A 23,612-nucleotide genomic window follows, 5' to 3' on the forward strand; every position below is an offset into this window, starting at 1 on the left:
TCTGTAACCCCAATGGTCCACTGGTTATCTATCCTACTCATTACATGGCCTGCCCAGCTTCATTTCTTTTCTCGTATTGTCAATTAGAACCGACTATCCCCGTTTCCTCTCTCATCCACACCGCTTTCTTCCTTTGTCCTGAACTTTACGCTTAACATTCTTCGTTCTATCGCTCTTTTCACGGTCCTGAACTTGTTCTCGAGTTTCTTTGTCAGCCTCCAAGTTTCTGCCCCATATGTTAGCACCGGTAGAATGCATTGGTTGTACAGCTTTCTTTCCAATGATAACGGTAAGCTTCCAGTCAGGTTCTGGCAATGTCTGCCGTATGCCCTCAAACCCATTTTTATTCTCCTGCAAATTTCCTTCCGATTATCAGGCTCACCTGTGAGTAATTGAGCTAGGTAAACGTACTCCTTCACAGACTCTAGAGGCTGGCTGGCGATCCTGAACTTTTGTTCACTTGCACGGTCACTGAAAATAATCTTTGTCTTCTGCATATTAATCTTCAAGCCCACTCTTACATTTTCTCTGTTCAGGTCTTCAATCATTTGTTGCAATTCGTCCACAATGTTACTAAACAGGAAAATGTCATCTGCAAACCAAAGGTTTCGCTGTATTCGCCGTTGATCCTGACTCCTAAGTCTTCCCAGTTTAATTGATTGAATACTTCTTCCACGTATGCAGTGAATAGCGTTGCAGAGATTGTGTTTCTTTGCCTGAGCCTTTTCTTTATAGGTGTATTTCTACTTTTCTTGCCGAGAATCAAAGTAGCGGTGTAATCTTTGTAGATATTTTCGAAAATATTCACGTATGCCTATTGTGCTCCTTGATTACATGATACCTTTATGACTGCTGGTATCACTGCGGAGTCAAATGCATTTTTCATAATCTATCAAAGCCATGTAGAGAAGTTGATTGTACTCTGCAGATTTCTAGATTATCTGATTGATGACATGGATATGATCCGTTGTAGAGTATACGTTCCTGATGCCAGCCTGTTCTCTTAGTTGACTGAAGCGTTACTGAAGTTGACTGAAGCGTTATTATATTGGTAAATATTTTATACAATAATGAAAGTAAGCTAATGGGCCTATAATTTTTCAATTCTTGGACGTAGTATAATGTTGGCATTCTTAACAGTTCTCTGGAACCTTTCAAGTCGTGAAACATTTCGTATAAACGGCCGCACGCTTTTCAAGCATGCTGTCTCCTCCATCTTTGATCAAATCGACTGTTATTCCATCTTCTCCTGCCGCTTTTCCCCGGCTCATGTCTTACAAGGCCCGTCTAACTTCCTCACTAGTTGTAGAAGGAGCCTCTGTAACCTGTTCATTACTGCTTTGAATGGAGGTAGCGTGATTGCTCGGGGTTCTGTACAGGTCAGTTTAGAATTCTTCTGCTACTTTTATTGTATCTTCGAAATTGCTGATGATATTATACTGCTTATATTTCAGTACATACGTCTTGGTTTACCTATGCCAATTTTCCATCTCACTGATTTCAGGCCGTCTCCAGTTCTCACGGCTTCTTAAGTCTTTCGCACGCTATAATTTCGAATATCCCTTATATTCTCCTTGTTTATCAGTTTTGACAGTTCCGCGAATTCAATCTTATCTCTTCAGTGGGACACTTTCATTCTTTGACATTTTTTTATTAGGTCCTTCGTTTCTTGGGAGAGCTTACCTATTGGTTGTCTTGGTGCGCTACCTCCCACTTCAATTGCTGCTTTTGAGGCCAGCCTAGTTATGATTTTATTCATTACCTCTATGTCATCTTAATCTCTCTGTTCTAATGCTGCATATTTGTTAGCAAGCACTAGCCTTAATTGGTCTGATTTTACGCTTACTGTGTCTAGGTTGGCCTATTTCTTCTCAACTAATTTTACTCTTTCTCTCTTCATGTTGTCGCGAACAGTGGCGAAAACAAATACGTTGTAGTGGGCAGGCACGTACGCAGGAGAGGGGGGGGGGAGGGACGGAGGGTACCGGGACCCCTCTACCCGCCCACGCCACCACTCCTCACACATTCCTAAAGCTCCGCCAAATCAATGTTGAGACTTCACAGCTATTTCGCGGTCAACATTTTGCGGCCTTTTTCACTCCTTTCGGCATCGGCATCTCCTGGGGTGTGAAGGCCAGTTTTCTCATAGATTTGGTGCCCGCGCGATTTACTCGAGATGCGTTCAGTTGTCACCACCTATTCAACGGTCAGGCGCATTGCTGTTGCTTCGTTAGTTCAACCTTCTTTATGCAGACTGATCCAGGGACATGGAAAGGGAATCGGTTCGTAGCCAGCTGATGTGTATGCGCGAGAAACGAGTTGCGGGCGGAGAAAACGCCAGTTGCGTTTAACAACTTGTCCTTTTGCTTCATTATTTCCTCGAGTGACGGCTCGCCGCGACGGTGGCAGAGCGTCGGAACCATATACCCGCGATATGGGTTAGATAAGGGCGAAAATAAAATAATGCGAAACAGCGTTCATGATCAAACCCTGCTTAACCCTTAAGAGAAAGTTTAGCCCGGGCCCAACTCCAACGCGGCCTATTCAAATACATGTAAAACGCAAAAACGCTTTTCTTGAGATAACCCCTGGACCAATTTTAATGGGTTTTTTTTTCATTTGAGAGAGAAAGATAAATTATAGCGACTGTTGGAAGCGGAATTTCGATTAATGGCCTGGATTTTGTGAAAAAGATGTTCAGAAATTCCAATGTTAAAAAAAATACACTCGAAGTATATAAATTAATAGCTCTGCATGAAAAACAGATTACCGCAGTCGTGGTACAGTGGTATCGGCGTCTGCCCCAGCTACGGTAGGTCGGTTGTTCGAATCCGGCCGCCCTTTACCTTCAGGCTGTAATAAGAAGGGTAAGGCGTACCACGACCATACGCGCGGTACTGTGTGGTGTGCGTGTAACGCATGCGGAGTGTATTCAACTCCGCCATGCCCTCTCCGCAGGGCGCCTTAATTCGAACGGCATCCCGTAAGGGAGGTGGCTATGCCGGCCCTGCTGCGCACACAGCTGCAGACTGTCTGCCCAAGGGTTCTTTAAAAAGAAAAAGAAATACCGCAGTTCTGTAAACGGCAACCATTAGATCATTCAAAGAGGACAAATTTGATACGTCAATTTGTATCTTACGTGAATTTGTAGCGTTGTGTACAAGGGTTCAGCAAAAGCTGTATTTCCATATTACTGATTTCCTTAGATCCACGTGTAACATATAACTGTTGTCTCCTTTAGATGTAACATCATATTCAATTCACTGAAATGTGATATTATTTTTCCTTGCGGAGCTAGAGAGTTGTTTCGTGCTTCGTGTTCTGAAAATTTGATTTTCTCCCATTTTTTAAATAAAACATTGACAATCTAAATCGAAAATTAGACACGAGTAGTTACTAGATTTTAAGTGTGGCTTTTAAATGCAGCAAACCTCGTCAAATTTGGTGCAGTGGTTGCCGAGAAAAATCAATTTCTCCTTTTACATGGGTTTAGATAGGAGCAATGCCCGGGCTAAAGCTCCCTTTTAAACCCATAAGCAATATGACTGTCCCCCGTTACCTCGCCATGGTTTTGCGTAATTGTACAGCACTTTTCGTGCAAAATTGGCAATGGGAAACAAGAGTCGCCAGGAGCTGAAAAATTAAGTTACCTACTAAGGGAGACAGCCAAGGCAACAGCCAAACAGGAAGAAAATGCGAATATTAAAAATTTTAAGCGTTGTTTGCGAAAATCTATGGATCAACACCTCTTTGTTTAAAGAGGAAGTAGAGAAAACGCCGCCGGAAGTGGAGAACAATTCCGTGTGTTTTGAATGACGCTTCTACAATTGTCAGTCGAGCAGCCTGACGTAGCCACTTCTCTGGTGTGCTTATGTATAGGTGTTTTTCTAACCTTCCGCGGTGGGTTCAGTACGTCTATAACGGAAGTGTCCTGCGCTCTACCCAGTTATACAGGACTGACGTCCACGCATCGTTACACAACGTCCCAAATAACCATACGAGTCGGTTGTGGCACTTAACTTGGTAGAGCAGTAAACGAGGTATCCAATAGAACTGTGATTGTTCCGCAAATGTATATTCCTCTATAATTCTTCCAGAGCTAATTAAAAAAATGCTGCTATAGCCGGATACACCTCATGTCTACAGGGAAGCCCCGCACACGTTCTCATAACCACCAGTCACTCTTCCTTCGCGAGGTTGCAAATAATTCGTACAAACTTTTCCTGTTACCCAAATCAGGCGGTAACCACATAAATAAAATGATTAGCACGTAAATTTATATGTTCTCCCTCGCCTATAATAGTGGAATGGCGAATACCTAATTCATTATTGAACTGAAATAAAATGCTTGCTTCGCTGCAACTATGCAGTACATTGTCAAGGTGCACTTCAGCTGGCAGTCAAGTTTCATGAGTAAAATGGGCTCAGCAGTGAAATGAACTGTACCGCAGACTTTTGAAGATTTAATTAATTAATTAATTATGAAGTTACACGTGCAGAAATTATGATGCGTGCCATATTGTGGGGACTCCGGATCACCTGGAGTTCTTTAACGTACAGCTAAATCTAAGTACATGGGTGTTTTCGCATTTCGTGCCAATTGAAAATGCGGCCGCCGTGGCCGGGATTCGATGCCGCGACCTTGTGCTTCGCAGCCCAACATCATTGCCACTAAGCAACCATGGCAGGCAGACTTTTGAAGAGTGAAATGCTCAGACTCCATGCACTTTGTCCATGTCTGTTGCACACCTCGTTGCTTCCGTCGATGAAAAGACTCTTCAAGAACAGCAGACGCATGTACGACGCAATTTTGAGAAGGCCGCATGACGACGATTTTATTTGCTTCTTTGATTGGCTGGCGGATTAACACAATACAACCCCCCCCCCCCCGCGTGGCCCACGTGCCTTGGTTGCCAAATGCTGTTTTTTTTTTCCCAAGTTGTATGCTACCATAGAAATCTTTATTTTACACTTTCGCTTTTTTAATTGTTCTTGGCAGTGTTCGTACTGCGCTTCTTTCCTGCGTGAGTCCATTTGATGTGGTTCCTTGTTTGCCTAGTAAAGGAGAGGTGTATCTCACAGGCGTACCTGTGAGATACACCTTACTTCATTTCTATTTTGCGGGTTTACGCGTCTTTATGGAGAATGGCGGGCGTTATTAACATTTGCACTAGTAAAAGTATCCCCCCCCCCCATTTCCATAGAAAGGTTACCTTGGGTTGCCCCCCCCCCCCCCCCCGAAAGAAAATCCTGGGTACGTGCCTGGTAGTGGGGTTGGGTCGGAGTCTCTCCTCTCGGGCTGAAAGAGCTGCTAAACCCTGTTTGCCCTGCACAGTCTTCACTAGCCAAATGCTAGCCGTTTACTGTTTAGTGAATACTCCCCGTAACATCTTTTTGGTAGAGTTTGGTGGCTCTATTCCTCCCGGCCCTGGATCTTCGGAGCGGACGGCACATTTCTCCCGCCTCCATGGCCGAAGACAGTACGCCGTCACCGCAGCCCGCGCCCGCGGCTCCGGCAACCGTGGTCCTTTCGCATCCCATCAATTCCGGAACATTTTGCGGTACGGATAACAATGACGTCGACGATTGGCTCCTCTTGTACGAGCGCGTCAACAAACACCAAAGGGGGAGTGAAACGCTAATGCTCGCCAACATGATTTTCTACCTACGGGGCACATGCAGCTCGCGTGTCGCTTAACACGCACGAAAAGGAACTGGCGAATTGGGGCGTATGCAAGGAGAAGATGCGCGAATTGTTTGGCCGGTTGATCGTACAACAAATCACAGCCCGGCACGAACTCGCGGCCAGAGCTCAAACGTCGACGGAATCGTACGTCGCATATAACCAAGACATGCTAGCCTTGTGCCGCACCATTGTCAAAGACATGCCACATGCGGACAAGGTTGGCCACGTGTTGAAAGGCGTAGCTGGTGATGCCTTCAACATGCTCATGTATAAGCACTGCAGCACGCTTTACGCCATCATAACAGAATGCTCTCCGTTCGAACAAGCGAAAAGCGGGCGCATTACTCACCGCTTACCAGACTCCCGAACACGGCTGCGACATCCTCATGCGAAGATTCTGTGACGCCTCCTCCGTTCTCGACGCCTACCAATCTAACCAGGATTGTTCAGCAGGAACTTGAAGCCATGGCTCCAGCCGCTTATCAGGATCATTTGGCAACAATATCTCTCATTTAAGCCGTCGTCTGCCGAGAGTATGTGAATATGGGCATTCCACAAGTCACCTGTCACGCACTTCAGCCCATGCACGCTTCCGGTCTTCAGACTGAATACTACACCGTACCACTTGTTGCTACTGCCGCTCCCCATTCACACCCCGCTGCAGAAATCCATCTGAGTGGAAGACACCAGACGATCGACTAATCTGTTTTTCTTGCTCTCGCGTCGGCCACATTTCACGCCACTGCCACAATCGTCGGTATTGCCGACCCAGCTTCGCCGGTGACCGCCGCCAGCATCGTAGCCCGTCTTCTAGCACATCTCTTCTCGACGACCACCTTCCGGCCCGTGAACCTAACCGTCTATATTCGCGCTTTGCACCGACGTACGCCGACATTGCCGCAACAGGACAATGGTCTAGCCAATCGCCGTCACCTCAGAGTCGCCAGTCGCGCTCCCCTCAGCGGCATCGCTCTCCCTCACCCGCTTACTCTGGCCATCACCCGGGAAACTAGTCCGTACAGCTCCGGTAGGTGAAGCTGCATTGACGACAAGAACCAAAAAATCTCTATTGACCCCCTCCCCCCCCCCCCCCATCTCAAGACGCAATTTGCTCGATGTTCTCGTCGACGGCGTGACCGTTACTGCTCTCAATGATACTGGCGCTCACATATCTGTTATCAGTTCTACGCTCCGAAGTCGCTTACGAAAACTGCTGACATCTGCCGTCTCTCCTACTGTACGAGTAGCTGATGGCACCAGAACACCGGTTCTTGGTATGTGCACTGCCCGCGTTACTGTTTCCAGCCACCACATTTCAGTTCTCTTCGCTGTTCTCGACGCTTGCCCACATGATGTCATTCTTGGTAATGACTTTTTGACAGCCCATTCTGCCCTCGTCAATTGTTCTACTGGCGTTTTGCGGCTCGAACTGCCATTGTGTCCTGATGACACCGCATCGCGCAACACTCGCCTACGTTCTGTGGAGTTTCTACGACTGCCTGTTCAGGCTGCTACCTATGACCTTCTGTCACCGTTTCCCCCAGTCACTGATGCTGGCTATGTGGTCGTTCTCCTCACAGATCTGATCCCCTCGCGCTACATTTCACTTCCTCACACTGTAGTGGTTGTTGCCAACAATAGAACGATGCTTCCAGTCCTCAACTTTTCTACTTCAACCCATATTATTCCACAAGGAATTTCACTAGCCGAACGGTCACCGCTGGATGAATGTACAGTTTCCGAATTTGCAGCTGACGATGAGACTATGCCCTAACCTGTCATACCGGCGCCAACCAAGGCTCGTCTGAACAAAATGATATCCCCCGACCTCCTACCTTCCGGAAGTGAAGCACTCCGTGCTGCCCTCTTTTCTTACCTTGACGTTTTTCATTTTGAGAACAGTTCACTAGGCGTACACATGTCATGACCCACCGCATCGACACTGGAGACGCCAGCCCCCTTCACAAGCACACTTACCGAGTGTCTCACTCTTAGCGCCAAGTCATCCAAAAGGAGGTAGAGAAAATGCTTCACAAAGATGTTATAGAGCCTTCCTCTAGTCCTTGGCCATCCCATGTGGTGCTTGTGAAAAAGGGCAACAGCTGGCGGTTTTGCGTCGATTATCGCCACCTCAATCACGTCCAGCAAATTTGGACATTCTCCTTTGGAACTTCACAGCAATGCACAAGTGTAACTGAATGGTAATTTTTTTTTTCAAAGTTATATTTCAGAATATAGGCCGAGGGCCAAAACGTTTCAACTGACTACAACAAGAGGGTAGTCCCTTCTAAAAACATATGCATTTTGGCACTTAGTCGGAACATTGGTAGAGAGTTAAAGCAGTTAAAGCAGGTCAGACAGGGGCGATGAAGTCCCACAAGAGGAAATCGTTTTGCAGCCTCCCAGCAGAGCGCACATTGACTTGAAGAAGCGCCGAATTTAAGCCATAAAACCATTTATTTCAGTTGGTATTGAGACGGTAATGGTAGAGGGAGTGTCATGAAGTCCGTTAGCACGGGGCAGGTTTTTGAGAGGAAGCCGAGATGGTATGGAGTGCTTATGCGTGTGCATATCTTGAGCGTGCCTGGCTATGGTTGTAAGTTGTGTGCGCGTGTGCACTCTGTGTATGTGTGTGCGGGCGTGTGCTTTGGTATTTGAGTTTGCATGCGCGCGAGTGCGTGTATGCGTGTGGGAGCGTTCGCGGCGTGTGTGCATGCCTGCGCGTGCCGGCGCGTGTGAACATGTACGCGTGCCAACGTGCGTTTTCCAGTTTCAGCATGCACGAGTGCAAACAAATGTGTGCGTGTTTTGTGCGCATGGATGTCTGTGCGTGCTCAGTGTGTGTGCGTGTGTGTGTGTGTGTGTGTGTGTGTGTGTGTGTGTGTGTGTGTGTGTGTGTGTGTGTGTGTGTGTGTGTGTGTGTGTGTGTGTTTGTGTGTGTGTGGGAGAGAGAGTGTGCGCGTGCTTGTGCCTCCGTGTTTGCATATGCTTGCTTGCGTGTGCGTGTATGCTTGTGTGAGCGTTGGCGGCGTGTGTGCATGCCTGTATCTGGGCGTGCGTGAACGTGTGCGCGCGGGTTAATAGAGAGATTTAGTTTACGGGACGCAAGGCATTGAGGGCCCTAGCGCTTGGGTGCGTTTGCGTTTGCGTACGCAAGCAGAAACACGTTATATGTTAGCGGCCCCAAACGGAACCGCACTGACGTCGCATGCGCTCGCAGTGCCATCAGTGTCTGGTCGTTGCTACGTTATCATTCTTTAAAATATGAAACCAACCATATGACGTAAAGTAGAATAAACCGTTTTTATTAAAAGCAGTTAATACACATAAAAACCATCTCTGTCAACACGAGGCAAAGGATTTATAAGATTATCTACGCGCATATACGCTGCGACTGAGGCTGAGCCGAAGCAATCCAAACATTTACTACATTTTGCTACATCAAGAGAACAAAAGAGAAGAGTCCTGGTGGCAGGCGAAGTCCCAATTAAGGGTCTAGAGAATACGAGAGGGCGTTGGTGAAACCAGTTGAATTCGAGTGTAGATATGTCATGTGGCGAGCAAACGATTACAGTCACCACCCAACATCCGTCCTTTGCAGTGGTATAGGCGCCCGCAGTTCCTGGTAATAAACGTCTCCTGAATACCATTCTTAGCAATTATTTCGTCCTCGGCCATACTTCATTGCGTATTTCTTAGAGGCGGGCGCTGTGAACTACAACTCCGTTGTCGTGACAACGTACAACTAAAAGAACAGGTCACACTTTTGACTCTTGCGATCGTGGGAATACTAACAATATGGGTTCAGTGAAACGCTATTCTAAACAGGCAGTTTGGAATAGCGTGTCTCGGCTTACATACGTAGGAGAGATACGTTACACGTGTTAAACGTAAGCAACACTACCGCATGTTACGATGCGCGTCCCTTTAGAACTCAGTTTACTGTACGGGAACGTCAGCATAACAAGACGTTAGAAGACAGGATGTTGTCTTTGGTCTCCTGACAAACTTATCCAAGTCATCAAAATGCATTAGAAACCACCCTGTCGTTTCTAGGCCGACGCGTTTCGTTAGATCTACGGAGGCTGGACACTCAGCGCCTGACGCTCCACGCTCGGCTCCAGGCTTGTGCTGTGCTTCTCCAAAACGACTGCAGACTATATACGAACGCTCGCGACCGTTAGCGGTCATTGCTCTTGGAGTTTGTCCACTGTGGCTATCCCTTCACTATTCTTGTTAGCTCTTTTTCTTTTTTCCTTTGCTTATCTTTCCCTAGCTTTTCCTCTGGTCGGTATCAGCGTGCAAAGCAAGAACTCAAATGAATCGTTTCGAAGTGAACAGACTTTGAAATATGCTAAAGATTTTTGTTGAATTTCCTTTTTCTGCCGTCCGGCGAAACCTGAATAATAAGCAATAAAATCTTCTTTTCTCTTGAGACATATCCATGCTCCTCTATTTTGCAATCTCTTAAAGGAAAAATTTGGTTGTGATTTATAAAATGTTGCATTAGGAGAGTAAACGCAAGCGGAACAAAAGTATGCGGTCTATTTACGCGTATACAATCAATGAAAATGAAGCATGCCTTTACTGCCACGTAGGAATTATAGTGAAGAACAAAGACAATTCCTAAATTGTGAGTCGTGAATTCAACTCCATATTTCGCGCGCTCATCCTCGGAAAAATAAGTAACGCTCAAAGCCCAACGCACTGTCTCACTTCTACTGCCCAGCTCTATATAGCTACAGTTCCGTGCATTTGTGTTCTCCGTGAACAAAAACTATCATCATCGATGGCTCGTACCTCCGTAAGGCAGAGGTTACAAGCACTCAGCAAAGTGAAGCGAACAGTGCTTAAATTCTGTCTAATTCCGCATATAACATACAGAACAGCATGTTGAAAAATGTCATCATAAATGGCTCATAGCCCCGTGAGCAAAGGCTCATACCCCGTAAGCAAGCACAAAATGCAATGACTCATAGTCCCGTAAGGTTCATGGCTAGTCACTTTGAGTGAATTAGCTGCGATGACACTCCCTCTGTTGTCGTTGTCGGTGATTTCAATGTGTATGTGTCGGTACCGAAAAGGGAACCGTTTACGCGTTCCGTGTTGCAGACATATCCCTTGCGATGCCACACCAATCGGGCCCAACCTACCACCCAGTGGCGTATGTGCATCGATTTGACATTGTCAAAGAAAATGACTGCATTGATTGCACGCCAGACCTCTCTCACGACACACCATATCGACACTGGTGACGTACACCCTAGTCACAGGTAACCATACCATCTGTCCTTGCACGAACGACAAGTCATTCAAATGGAGGTCGAGAGGATTCCCTCTCGAGGAATCGTTGAACCATCATTCAGTTCTTGGGCGGACCCTGTTGTTCTAGCTAAAAGTGCGCCAGCTGGTGCTTGTGCGTAGATTACCGGAACCTCAGCAAGGTCACCAAGAAAGACGTTTATCCTCTACCATGCGTTGATGACGCCCTCGACTGACTCCATGGTGCAAAGTACCTTTCTGCCATCGACCTTGGCTGCGGCTACTGGCAGACTGCCGTCGACGACATGGACCGCGAGAAAAACCGCATTTATAACACCCGATGGCTTATACACGTTCAAGTTTATGCCCTTCGGCTAGGTAATGCTCCATCTACTTTTGAACGCATGGTGAACACACTCCATTATAACTTCAAGTGGCCCATCTGTATTTGTTACTTAGATGACGCCGTCGTGGTCTGTACCGATCTTTCCGCCGCTACGTCGCTTCTTGAGAGTTATGTCAACGCCAGAAGAAGCTATTTCTGCTCACTGCTGGTTTACTCCAATCTCGTGGCGTTCCTACAGAACCCTTTTATCGCGTTGGTGTAGACTTCTTGGTACCTTTCCCCACATCTGGCTGATGCAACATCTGAATTGCCGTCCCAACTGATCATGCAACTTTGTTCGCGTTCACCAGAGCCCTTCCAACAGATGTAGCCTACTTCCTGTTGCAGAACATCATTGTTCAACACGGCGCTCCTGGTCGACTTCTTACAAACAGGAGTGGCTCCTTCCTCTCTACATTTGTGGACTACTGTTTCGCTCCTGTTCTACCAAACACAAATTTAGTACACCATGCCACCCTCAGACGAACGGTCTTACGGAGCGGCTTATTCGAACAATAACGGCAGAACTATCCATGTGTGTTTCTGATAACCATCGTGATTAGGATACTGCTCTCTCTTTTGTCTCATTCGTGTACAATTTATCTCGCCAGATTACTCGCCATATTATTACTTGAACTGCGAGATCTGGTATTGGTTTTTATTACAATACTGCCTACCACTCAAGAGTCCGTGTCTCAGTATAGATGTGAGGTCATTGCTCGAGCCCGAGAAACACGCCAAGTTACTCACCATCGCCTTTGTGCTTTTCAGAACAAGCGGAAAAGTATTTGGGACAGTCGTCACCAGGACGCCGATCATTTTCCCGGGGATATTGTCTCTGTATGATCTGCCAACCGCCGCTTCTCCCTCTCGAAAAAAACTAATGTCCCACTACTACGGCCCTTACCGGCTCGTCGGTCAGGTAACCGACGTAACCTACGAGATGCCTCCGGTCGCACCTACGACTCACTCCATCGTGACTTCCCATCACGTCATTCAGGTCAGCCGCCTAAAACGCTACCAATTCTTTTCTGCCTAAAAAGCAGTGGGACGGCGCTTCCACGCCAAGTGGAAGTATATTGCGAACTCTGCACCACCCTGAGGAAGGTGAGCACGCCCTTAGGTCTGAAGAAGTGAACGCTTCAATGACTAGCCTGCTGTATGCTTGGCTTTGTCAATTACTTTAAATTATTGCACATTCTGTAAATAAAAAATAAATTAAATTATGGGGTTTCACGTGCCAAAACAACGATCTGATTATGAGGCACGGAGTAGTGGGGGAATCCGGAACATTTTGGCCACCCGAGTTTCTTTAACGTTCACCTAAATCTAAGTACACGGGTGTCTTCGCATTCCGCCCCCATCGAGGTGCGGCCAGCACAATGTAAATACGCTACCCGTCTTGCTTCTTCTCTCAGCAAAAATATTATTGTAAACCGAACTAAACGGGAAGCTTTAGCTTCTGCATGGGAAATGAGCAATATTTCCTTCTGACAGCGACTCGACCGCAATTTGCGAGTTATGTTGAACTTATAAGTAACATTTAAAATGAGATTTCAGAAAGCGAATACTTATTTAACTTCCACTTTTTTAAATTCTAAAAAATGCGAAATTTCAAGAAATAATACTTGAAGTATACGACTCCATCTCAGCAACTAAAAACAATATCATAATTCTGTAAGCTGCACCTAATATTTGATTTATAGCGGACAGAAATGATATATTGTATGCCACCCTGAAATACAAAACTAACTCCTGAATATGGCATTCGAAAAATCTTCACAAGCGTTGTAACAACTTCAAATAAGTTATAAATTCATCCATCAACTTTATTCCGATTGACATGCTCCAAGTGATGCAATGTATAGAGATGCGATATCAGTTTTTGATGCGAACTAACGGATTTGTAAACTTCGTACTTCTATTCCTTTTTCATATTTATCGATTTCCGATAATTCTTGTCAATAATGCCACAGCCCAAATCAATGTCATTATTGCAGCGATCACTGTTATCTAACGTTCTGTCTTGAATGCAACAATTCTCATTCAGGTCGGTTGAGCGGTTGAGAGATTTTCTCATAAAATCGTTCATGAGTTTTACATGTATTCGAGCAGCGGGCATCGAAGAAAGGCCCGAGCTAAATCGTTTCGGATCCTTGCATTTGTTTCTTATTTTGATAAGTACACTATGTGTCATACGAACCTGTCTTGAAATGAAACGTACCGTTGCTTGCACCAGCGACGATTACGGTTGTCTAACTGCTCATTATACTGTAAAATAATGAAATAATATAATGGCATTGATTCATATTGTCACGTAGTCTTTAGTCAGACGTAAACCAAGTTGACTAGAGACGTAAGTGATGAGCACAAATTATATATAAAGCTAATAAAAACCGGAAAAATAACTCATTAAATAGTTTTGCTTCACATTGTTGCATCTGCTTTACATGTGTGCCTTTATGTGTCATTCCGTGCTCTACTCCTGTTGCCATGAATTACGAACTTGCCCAAGCCCTTGTCAGCTTTATTAAACAAGGATTCAATACATTTGAATCTAATACTGCAATTCAAGTGACTGACGTTTTATTCGTTTTATATAACAATTATGGACTGACAGCAACTTCGCAAGCCTTAAGCTGCAATATTTTTTATTGCACTTAAGCTTCTGGTGTCATAGAGTGCCAGAGAATTTTTATCAAACAGCCAGTGAAGAGAGATAGAGAGATAGTGATCTAAAGAAAGGAAGGACGCTTGATTCTACAGAGGGAGCAAGGCGAAGCGTTGTCAGGGGAGAGAGTCCGAGCCGCGACAGCGCCAATGCGCGCGTGGCGCGCCATCTGTCGGGGCAGTGCCGCACATGGAGAGGAGGGGGTCTTCTGTGTTTGCCGCAAGATGGCTCTCCGTGTGCGGAAAGCGCAGAAGAAATGCAGCGAAACGCACTTCACTACTCGTGTAATTGCGACTTCTGTAAGTTACATGTTCATAATTACCGATATACACCACAGTATAACTTTCCACGGCTCGTTTCGAAGGCAACACCGCATTCACTAGAGGCGCGTTTGTACCTTTTGGAAGCATCGAAATCGTGGCTGAGTGGTAGCGTCTCCGTCTCACACTCCGGAGACCCTGGTTCGATTCCCACCCAGCCCATCTTGGAAGTTGCTTTTTATTTATCGAGTGCCTGCCGTGATTTATCGCTCACGGTCAACGCCGCAAACGCCGACACCGACGCCGACGACACCGGCTTTTCTGCGACACGAGCTCCTTAACGCTATCGCGTTAAAACGAAAGACGTCTTCTGACATGATGAAATGTTTATTTTCCTCTATATAAATGCTCGTTCCCGGCTTCTTCTGCATTCATCCAAAGTTGTGGCACCAGGTAAGCAGCAGTCGTTGCCGTACGATGCTCCACCGGATTCCATCAGCTGAAAGAAAGTAAAGTACAAGCATGTATCATTTCGGTATATTGACCTAACAGGAGTATTGCGTGTAGAGGCGAAACGTGCGTAAGTGGTGAATGACTGGCATTACAGATAAATTCACTTTTAGGTACATTTCGCAGCAAAGACTCCTGCCAAACAATGCCATAAAATCTGACCATCCGATTTTAAAGCACCCCTACTTGCCCGGGCATTATTTCCTGCACTTGAAGTGCACAAATACGCGGGTGACTGCGTGTTTCCCGAACAACTTGGCCTCGGCCGACACGATGGTACGCCAAGTACACAAAGGTGGCTACAACAAAGGCTCAGCCAGACCATGTTACACGCTCGCAGAATGCCTTCTAATCGCACTCAAGTCAGACTCGTCGGTGCAATGCCTGTTTTCAGTCGCTCAGAATACATAAATGTCATGTTCTTGAGCTCCTCCGTGTTATCTTTTACGCGTCCTGCCGGCGCATGCAACCCTCCCGTGTTATCACTCTCGGCAATCGCTCCTCGCGTTTTCGAGAAGCGTGAGTACCGCAATAATGTATATGTTGTTGGAGGGCTACAAAATGCGTCACAAACTTGTCCCACTAAAATTCAGTACACGCAAAACCATCTCACTATGGCCGGCTTGCTTTTTTGCTAACAGCTTCACAACCCCAGGCGCGGCGAGCAAGCCTCAAGGTATCGCAAAAAGTTACCAAATAATTTACAATACTTTTTTCGGGTCAGAGAATGCGTCACGAACTTCTACCAGTAAGATTCAGTACACGCGAAACTGGAGCACACAGCCGAGCTGCTCTTCGCTAACTGCGTCAATAAGCCGGGCGCGGCAGCCGTGCTTCTAAACTACCCCAAATATAACGACGTTAGTTACAATAATGTTGGGGCCACAGAATGCGCCAAAACTTGTCTGTCTTAGGCGCTACGACGTAGTACACGCATATACACGCGCAAATGCTTCACATGGCCGAGCCGGTTTTCGCTTAGCTGCGTCAATAAGCCGGGCGCGGCAAGCGTGCCTAAAAACTACCGAAATAAGTTACAGTAATGTTGGGGCTCATATAAAGCGTCGAAAACATCTCCCAGAACGAGGCATTAACTCAATTTAACTGCGCCAGGACGGCGGTGCTGTTTTTCGCTAACTGCGCCACTCGAACTAAGCCCAAATGTGATTCAAATGAGCCGCACACTGTCAAACACAATTTCTCACCTTGCCGTAGTCCAGTAGTGCAGCGGTGCCGTGTCCAAATGCAGACGACACGCAAGAGAAGTATATAGAAGGCCGGGAGCCCAATAAAATGGGCTATATCCAAAACAAACGGGTCACCGAGCACGCGAGCTTCGGACGTACGACCATCCTCGCTCACTCCTGCGGCTTGTCTGGCGCATGACGTATGCATGCGCGTCTGGCGTGCCGCTAGCTTGTTGCTAGGCAACGCAACAAAAAGTTGCAAACTATAAGTTCATTTACACGCAAAACTTTTTCACTTTTAGTGGGAACGAATAAAAAAAAATCGTTGTCTGGAAGTTTATTTCACATTCTTTTTTTCTGATGCTCGCGTCAACTAACGGATGTTGTTGAAACTAGGCGTGACGTGTTTCCTGTTGCCAGTTTTTGAAGAGTGTCCCCTCATGCTGAATTTCTTTCTCTATGCCAAAAGCGCAGCAGTTGAAGGTGCCAAGTCCTCTTCCCATCTGGCAACGGTTCAGTTGATGATTGCGTACGACTCTGACGTCTCCAACAAATTTCGGAGCCGTAACCACTAAATAAGATAATGTAACAATTGGTGGTATGTTGAAGCGGTGAAGCATTCACAAATAGATATCAGTTCACGTGAGACACTCTGCATGTACATTGTTTGACTATGGATATGACCTGTAACATTAGTTCACACCAAGTAATTCGTACTTTCATTAAAGATCATAAATCCCGTTTCTCTGTGCAAAACTGAGGCCTAGGTTTGTCGCGGCGTTGCCACAAATATACAGAGTCCACCTGAGAGAGGGTAACTACGGAGATGAAGAGGCGCTATTTTCTGCAGCAATAAATACATTTATTGCATAACTAATTAATAATGACATAATTAGTAGTAACTATTTATTTATTTATTTCATTAACTAATCAAGAAAATGTCGCACCGGGTGAAGCAAATCTTACCACGTTGCGAAAGGGGCGAGGTACATCAAGAGAAGAAAGGCAAAGAGTCCTAGTGGCAGGCGAAGTCCCAATTAAGGGTTTAGAGAATACAAGAGGACGTTGGTAAAACCAGTTGAATTGCAGTGTAGATATGTCATGTGGCGAGCAAACGATTACAGTCACCACCCAACATCCGTCCTTTGCAGTGGTATAGGCGCTCCCAGTTCATGGTAATAAACGCCTCCTCAATACCATTCTTAGCAATTATTTCGTCCTCGGCCATACTTCATTGCGTATTTCTTACAGGCGGGCGCTGTGAATTACAATTCCGTTGTCGTGACAACGTGCAACTGAAAGAACAGGTGCGCGATCGGAGATATTTTGTTCGCTGCGCGTTCTGTTCAGTTGCTGCAACGTCACAAAGTTGCAGTATGCAAAATTTGTGACAGCGGGGCGGAGAGAGCAGCCAATCAGGAAGCGGTGACCTCCCCGGAAGTTTACTTCCGTCGTTTGTCGTCTGCTTGCAAGCAGTATACTACAAAACCAAATGTTTCTCGTCTTCCAAATGAATTAAATCTTTATCTAAAAAAATGTATTTTTCTTCTCAAGCCCAAACACGTTTTCAAATAGTAGTACGTGTGACTACTGCAATTTATAACTACAAGGTTCTTTGCGTCATCCCTAGGTGGTGTCGCGCAAAGCGAGACATGCGTTTCCCCGCAGGCCGGCTGAGGCCGGTGAACAATAGAAGGCAGCATCCACGTGACCCTGCGTTCCCGGATGTTGGTTCCCTAAGTTGGTTTCCAACTGTCCCTATGAGGCCACTGAATACCTAGTGTGTCACGTGATTGGGGAGGTTTCTTCCCTGTATTACTGCCGGAATATACAACAATCCTAGCGCGTGCAATGACGCAGAAACCACGTGCTTCTAAACGCCGTCTCTCCGCTTCGGAATGGCGCACGTCTGTGATCGAGCTGCCATCGGCGATGACGATCGTCGCTGCGAATTTTGCAGCCAACTATTCATGCAGAGGAAGAACATGCTGCAACACATCAGGAACGTTCACAGAATGGCCGTGGATGTCAAGAAATTGATGAAATGCGACGTATGTGGCACTTCCCTGCCTACAATGGAGAAGTATTCGGTGCACCAGATCGCTGCGCACAACTTCGAGGCTGACTACGTGCACCTGTGTTCCGGAACAATAAGGGTGAGGAACAGTTTTATTAAGTTTATTCTCAGTCATCGTAAGCAAATGACGTTTAAACGCAATATTATATGTCGGACTTTTTTAAATTTCTTGTTGCGCAGTGTGCCTCCAAAAGCAGTTGTTTATACCTTGCGGGCCTTTGTTTTTTCTTTCTCCATCTGTTTCGCGAAGAGTATCTTTTGCGCACGTGCCTAATTTATTTCCTTGGGGTATGTTGAAGTTTGTATCCTCGTTAAATTTAATTTGTCTGTTTATCTATCTATATATAGTATAGTCATGTGTGCGCGCTCCCAGCGATGCGCTACATGACATACGTTTGGCATGGTCTGCTTTCCTGCCCAGCAAGTGGAGTGAAATTTGACGTTTGCACATCTTTTTTTCTTTTTTTTAAGCGACAGGAGTAAGCTGTTCTGCGTTCTGACGTTGCTCTGTGCCACATGCGTGCGTGGCCTAGTCTTCGCCTCAATGCACGTTGCAATGCGGCAGAGACGCAGAACCGGGACCATACTTGAATTTGCGGATGTCGCCGGGATGGTTTCCCAGCGTATTGTTGGCAAACTCTTTAGTAGTACATTTCATAGAATAGAGCGAAATGTGACGCTCGCGCACCCTACTCCCCCCCCCCCTTCTTTTTTTTTTCTTAAACGAGAGGAGGGATTTGCACTGCGTTCTCACGTTGCTTTGCGCTACTTGCGTGCGTGGTACAGTATTCGCCTCAGTGCCGACCGCAATACACTTGCAATTGCGGCTGTCAGCGGCTTGGTCTCCCGGCGCACTTTGGGAAAATTCTTTAGTAGTACCACAATCCTTCAATTGAAGGACTCTGGTTGTAGATTTCATAAAATAGAGCCAAATTTGACGCACGCGCAATCCTTTTTTCTTTAAGAAGAGTGTGTTAGGAGGCTACTTGGTAAGACATCTTTTTGTGAACTTAAACTGCACTTGGGAAAAGACACCAACGTAGAAGAAGACAGGACGAACGCAGACTAGCAACTGGTTTATTGAAATCACACATAATGCTGCCTCTTCGAACCAGGCGCATGCCCAAGCCAGATCATAACCGCGTGACCATGGAACACTCCCTCGCCAAGCCCCTATCTACAGTAAAAATTCAAGCTCTTCTTGAAAAGAAGGAGCTTTTCAAGAAGAAACTGAGGGAAGGGATTCACACTGTTCTGGGGCGTAACTTGCACCACGTGCTCTCAGTTCGTCTTTGTCTTATCATAACAGCATTGCTGTGAATGTACAGTCTGATTCAATATTGAGGAAGGAGTGAGCATAGATCATGCTTAAGTTTCATACTTGTTTCTTATTAAAACAAAACTAATATGATAAATTTTTTGAAGTTATTGCGCATTGCATATTTGAAATTCAATTTTAACAGAAATTTGAGCAATATCAAGGGTGACCTCATGACACAGTCGAGTTGAAGGTGAGGGAGTAAAATAAATGCTACGTTAGCCCGTGTCCAAAGCCTTCAAAGTGATTATTTTTGTTTGCATCTCTCTCCCCAAAGTACTTGTCACCATCAAATGCTATTTTGTGCTTTTATTACAGAATTTCATGAATGGAAAGCAGAAGAAGAGGGTAGCCAAAACTGCTGGTTCATTTTGCCCAGGGACCCCAAAAAGCTGGCCAGTGGAGAGACAAGGATCCACTATTACTGTAATAGATCAGGCGAGGCAAGGAAAAGGGAAGGTCATAGTGACCGTCGGGAGAAAAGTCAGGGGAGCTGTAGGTCTGGTAAGATATGTCTTTCATTTATTACCATCACAATGGACAACACTCAGAGTCCGACACCTGAAAGCACCACCATAAAAGTCAGGTATCAAAGAAACCATTATGGTCATAAACCAGAAATTCAGCACTTGGGAATGAGTGACAACGAAAAGGCCAGCGTAGCAGAGAACCTAGAAAGGGGTGTGCCCATGAAAACCATTCTAAAGCGAATAAGAACATCTGTGGCATCCAAGCTGAGGCCAGTGCACTTGGCAGAGTGCTCAACCCTGCATAACATCAAACGGCAGTTTAACATTGCTGCTCCTGAACGTTGTCACACTAATGACGCTGTCAGTGTAGACATGTGGGTGCTTGTGATGAAAGAAAAAGGTGAAACACTTGTCCGCCTGTACAAGGCACAAGGTGCAGTGGACCCAAGTGGTACATTTTCTTCAGCAGACTTTTCTCTTGTTCTGATGACAGAGCCTCAGAAGGAGCTACTAGAAAAATTGGGCCCTGCAGGGACTGTATGTCTTGACTCCACACATGGTACTATAGAGTACCTGTTTGACCTGACCACGCTTCTGGTGCTAGATAAAGTAGCATCAGTTGTAGCTATAGCTTATTTCATCTGCAACCACATGAACGAGCAAACTTTGACAGCATTCTTCAAATATCTGGAGTCGGCCATGGCCAAAAAAGTGGCCGCTAAGACATTGATATCTGATGATGCCTCGCAATTCTACAAAGCATGGTCCAGGGTCATGGGTGCCGCAAAACAGAAACTTCTCTGTGCCTGGCATGTGGATAACAATTGGCGTAAGAAGACACTCGAGTGTGTAGAGAGACAGCTAAGGCCACATGTTTACCATAGTGTGTGGCTACTCTTAGAGTTCCTCGTGGAAAAGGCATTTGAAGATTATTTTAAGCAATTCCTTTCTAGTGAGGAAGAAAAACTGAGGGACTTCCTCAAGTACTTCAAAGACCACTATGCAGTTAGGCCGCAAGAGTGGGCCTATCGCTTTAGGACTAGAGCAGCTGTCAACACTAACATGCACCTTGAGAGCAAGCACAGGACGTTAAAGCGTACTATGCTGGAGAGAAAACAGAATAAGCATGGTGACAAACTAATTTCTGCCCTCATGGACTTGACAAATCATTTTTTAATGAAAAGGGCTAGCCAGATGATGAAAGGGGCAAAGGGTAAGGAGCGGAGAACAATTTAGAAAAACCACAGGTCTGGCAGTGAAATGGCAGCTTGTGCCAAAATAAATGAAGATGGCATATGGACTGTGCCATCTCAGTCTATTAAAGGGCTCTCATACAAAGTGTCAAAAGTGAAAGATGGTGCTTGCTGTCCTTTGAGGTGCAAGGAATGCGCAGTGTGTGTGCAAGCACAGTCACTGTGCGGTCATCGCTAATCCAACTAGCAGCAACAAGGCCCATGAGAGCTCACCCAAAGAAGCATGTGAGGCAAGTCGGGCATTGCACATTGTACGGAGTATAACAAAGCTGGAAGCAGCCAAAGCAGTGTCAAGCTCAACACTCTTAAGAGCAAAAATGGACTCAGTCAGACAGGCAATATCAGATGGTGAAGTCTCTGAGGGTGTGGCTGAGAAGGCAAACAATTTGTTTTAGCCAGTTTTCATGCTTGTGGAAAGTGAAAGTGACCCAAAAAGAAAGATGCCAGACCATTCATATGAACCAGCCAACAAAAAAGTTGTGCACCTGTTAAGATTTCACTCTACAAAAAACCCTAGATTGTCGCAGCCATCATCTAGCCTTTCAAGGCCCACTGAAGCTCAAAAGGAAGTCCTTAAATAACAGCTTAGGGACAGCAACATAGAAACTGAAGAGATAACCACGTCAGCAGGGCACGATTACTGGTAACAAGCCTCCAGTGCAGTTAGGAAGAGAGAAGTGGTGCAGTAGTGCTGTGCTGTCATGCCTTATAGAAGCAGGTTGAGGGCTCGCATATAAACAAATCATGACATGTGGTCTCTGATGATTAGCCCGTCTGTTTTTGTCTGTGGTGTGCAGCCATATGTCACAGCTGGATGGTATGTGTGTTAGAGCACGAGAGATGCCTCCATGCTTGTTGTATGAGCTGCTGGTAAGTGTTCTGTGAAAATAGGTACAGACCCAGTGGTTATCTCTGGTATGTGGCAGCTGTTGGATTGTAGTGTGTTAGAGCACGCCTCCATGCTTGTCATATGAGCCGCTGGTAAGTATGTCTGTACATAGGAAGCGCATTGGACGGTGTGTAGTGTTTCAGTGTGCAAAAGCCTCCAATGTGTTTTGCTACTTATAAATTTGTGTAAACACTCAGTAGCGCAGTAGTCATGTTGTTGCACTGCTGAGCTCAAGCCTGCGGGTTCAATCCCAGCAAAGGTGGCTGCATTTCAGTGGTGGTGAAATGAAAAAAAAAAAAGCGTGTAGTTGAATTCAAGTGCACATCACAGAACCCAAGGTGGTCAAAATAATACTGAGTCCCGCACTGTGGCATGCCTCATAATTCGATCTAGATGTTGTGTTCCATCTGATGTTCTTTATTGCCCATTTGAATAAACTTTTATTTTTCAGATTACCAAAATAGAGGGTATATGCAGTGGTGTTGTGTGCAGTCTGGATAAGTTGCTCTGGTCATGTGCACTCAATGAAAACTTCTGCATATTTGGCTGCAGCAGACAGTGTCATAATGATAGTAAAAACTATGCAGAAAGCTTTAGGCCACTCTACATATCAGATCAGTTTTATATTGCATCCTTTATGGTGCTTATGGTGGCAGAATAATAATTGGCAATGCTTCCTTACACATTTAATATTTTTTTCTTTTTTTCTTTTGGAAGAGCAACCTTGGAAGAATAATCTACAACAATGCTCCTACCTTCTCTTTCACTGTCTCCCCATTTCTTTTCTACACTTCAACTTCATTGTACGCACTATCTTATTCTCCTCTTCATCCTACATTGACGGTGTGGGAAAGTGAGCTAAGCGTGCATAAAGATTGCTGTGCAGAACTTAATTGCAGCACTGACGAAGACAAATCTTTGTCAAAAGGTTCATTACAGCTACATTCCCCCTCCAAACACTGTTTATCACTTCAAGCCTTCATATTCCTGTGAGCTTTTGTCTTGTTTAACAGTTGTAACAGTCATACTATTTATTACTATCAATAGCCAACATACATTTAGCACTGCAAAGTGCTGTTTAGAAGACGTGTGAGTTTCTACTTCCCTTATGATAAACACTCCAGACATTCAGTCTCTAATTTATGAAAATCTTTCAAACATTGCCAGTGATGACCACCATATGGGTTAATGTCGGCATGGGACTGAGGCTTTCCCGCAAAAAGAACAGTTATGTTTTGCTCATATCATGTGACTGACAGTTTCTGCTGTAATTTTTGCACTTGTCAACTGCACTGTGAAGAGTTCGTTTCTGTGAATATGTGCTGGCCTGATTCTTCTTAATCACGCATTTCAGATCTTGTGCTGTGAGATGAGGAGGTGTAAAATAAAAACACCGTGTAGATTTCACAATGCCTTTAAGAAACCACGCAAAGCTTGGAGATGAAGCATTACATGCAACTTGAACCAAGTGTCTGGACACAGCAAGTGAAAGTTGTTTTGTCATGAGTGAGGGTGTCGGCGTTACTTGTAACTGCCTTTAAATAAAAGTTTGTTTCAAAACAGTGGCTCAACTCTGTGTTCCCCCGGTAAAAAACAAAACCATTGAAATTTGCAATTCTCTTTTTAAACATAATTGACCAATAT

General features: G+C 45.4%; 1 protein-coding gene across 1 annotated transcript; it reads left to right on the forward strand.

The window, feature by feature from the left end:
- The first annotated feature begins 17,652 nt into the window (after window positions 1-17,652).
- On the forward strand, window positions 17,653-23,533 carry LOC139052756 (uncharacterized). Its single transcript, XM_070529819.1, has 2 exons — window positions 17,653-18,117; window positions 19,675-23,533. Exon 2 carries the CDS (start codon window positions 19,893-19,895, stop codon window positions 21,060-21,062), a length of 1,170 nt encoding a protein of 389 aa, XP_070385920.1. The 5' UTR covers window positions 17,653-18,117; window positions 19,675-19,892; the 3' UTR covers window positions 21,063-23,533.
- Window positions 23,534-23,612: the final 79 nt, after the last annotated feature.

This window comes from Dermacentor albipictus, unplaced genomic scaffold, assembly GCF_038994185.2.
Source record: "Dermacentor albipictus isolate Rhodes 1998 colony unplaced genomic scaffold, USDA_Dalb.pri_finalv2 scaffold_33, whole genome shotgun sequence".
Taxonomy (NCBI): Eukaryota; Metazoa; Arthropoda; class Arachnida; order Ixodida; family Ixodidae; genus Dermacentor; species Dermacentor albipictus.

Bases quoted from the DNA above. Each gene is read 5' to 3' on its own strand.
- LOC139052756 (XM_070529819.1), top strand. From the start codon at position 19,893: ATGGACAACACTCAGAGTCCGACACCTGAAAGCACCACCATAAAAGTC.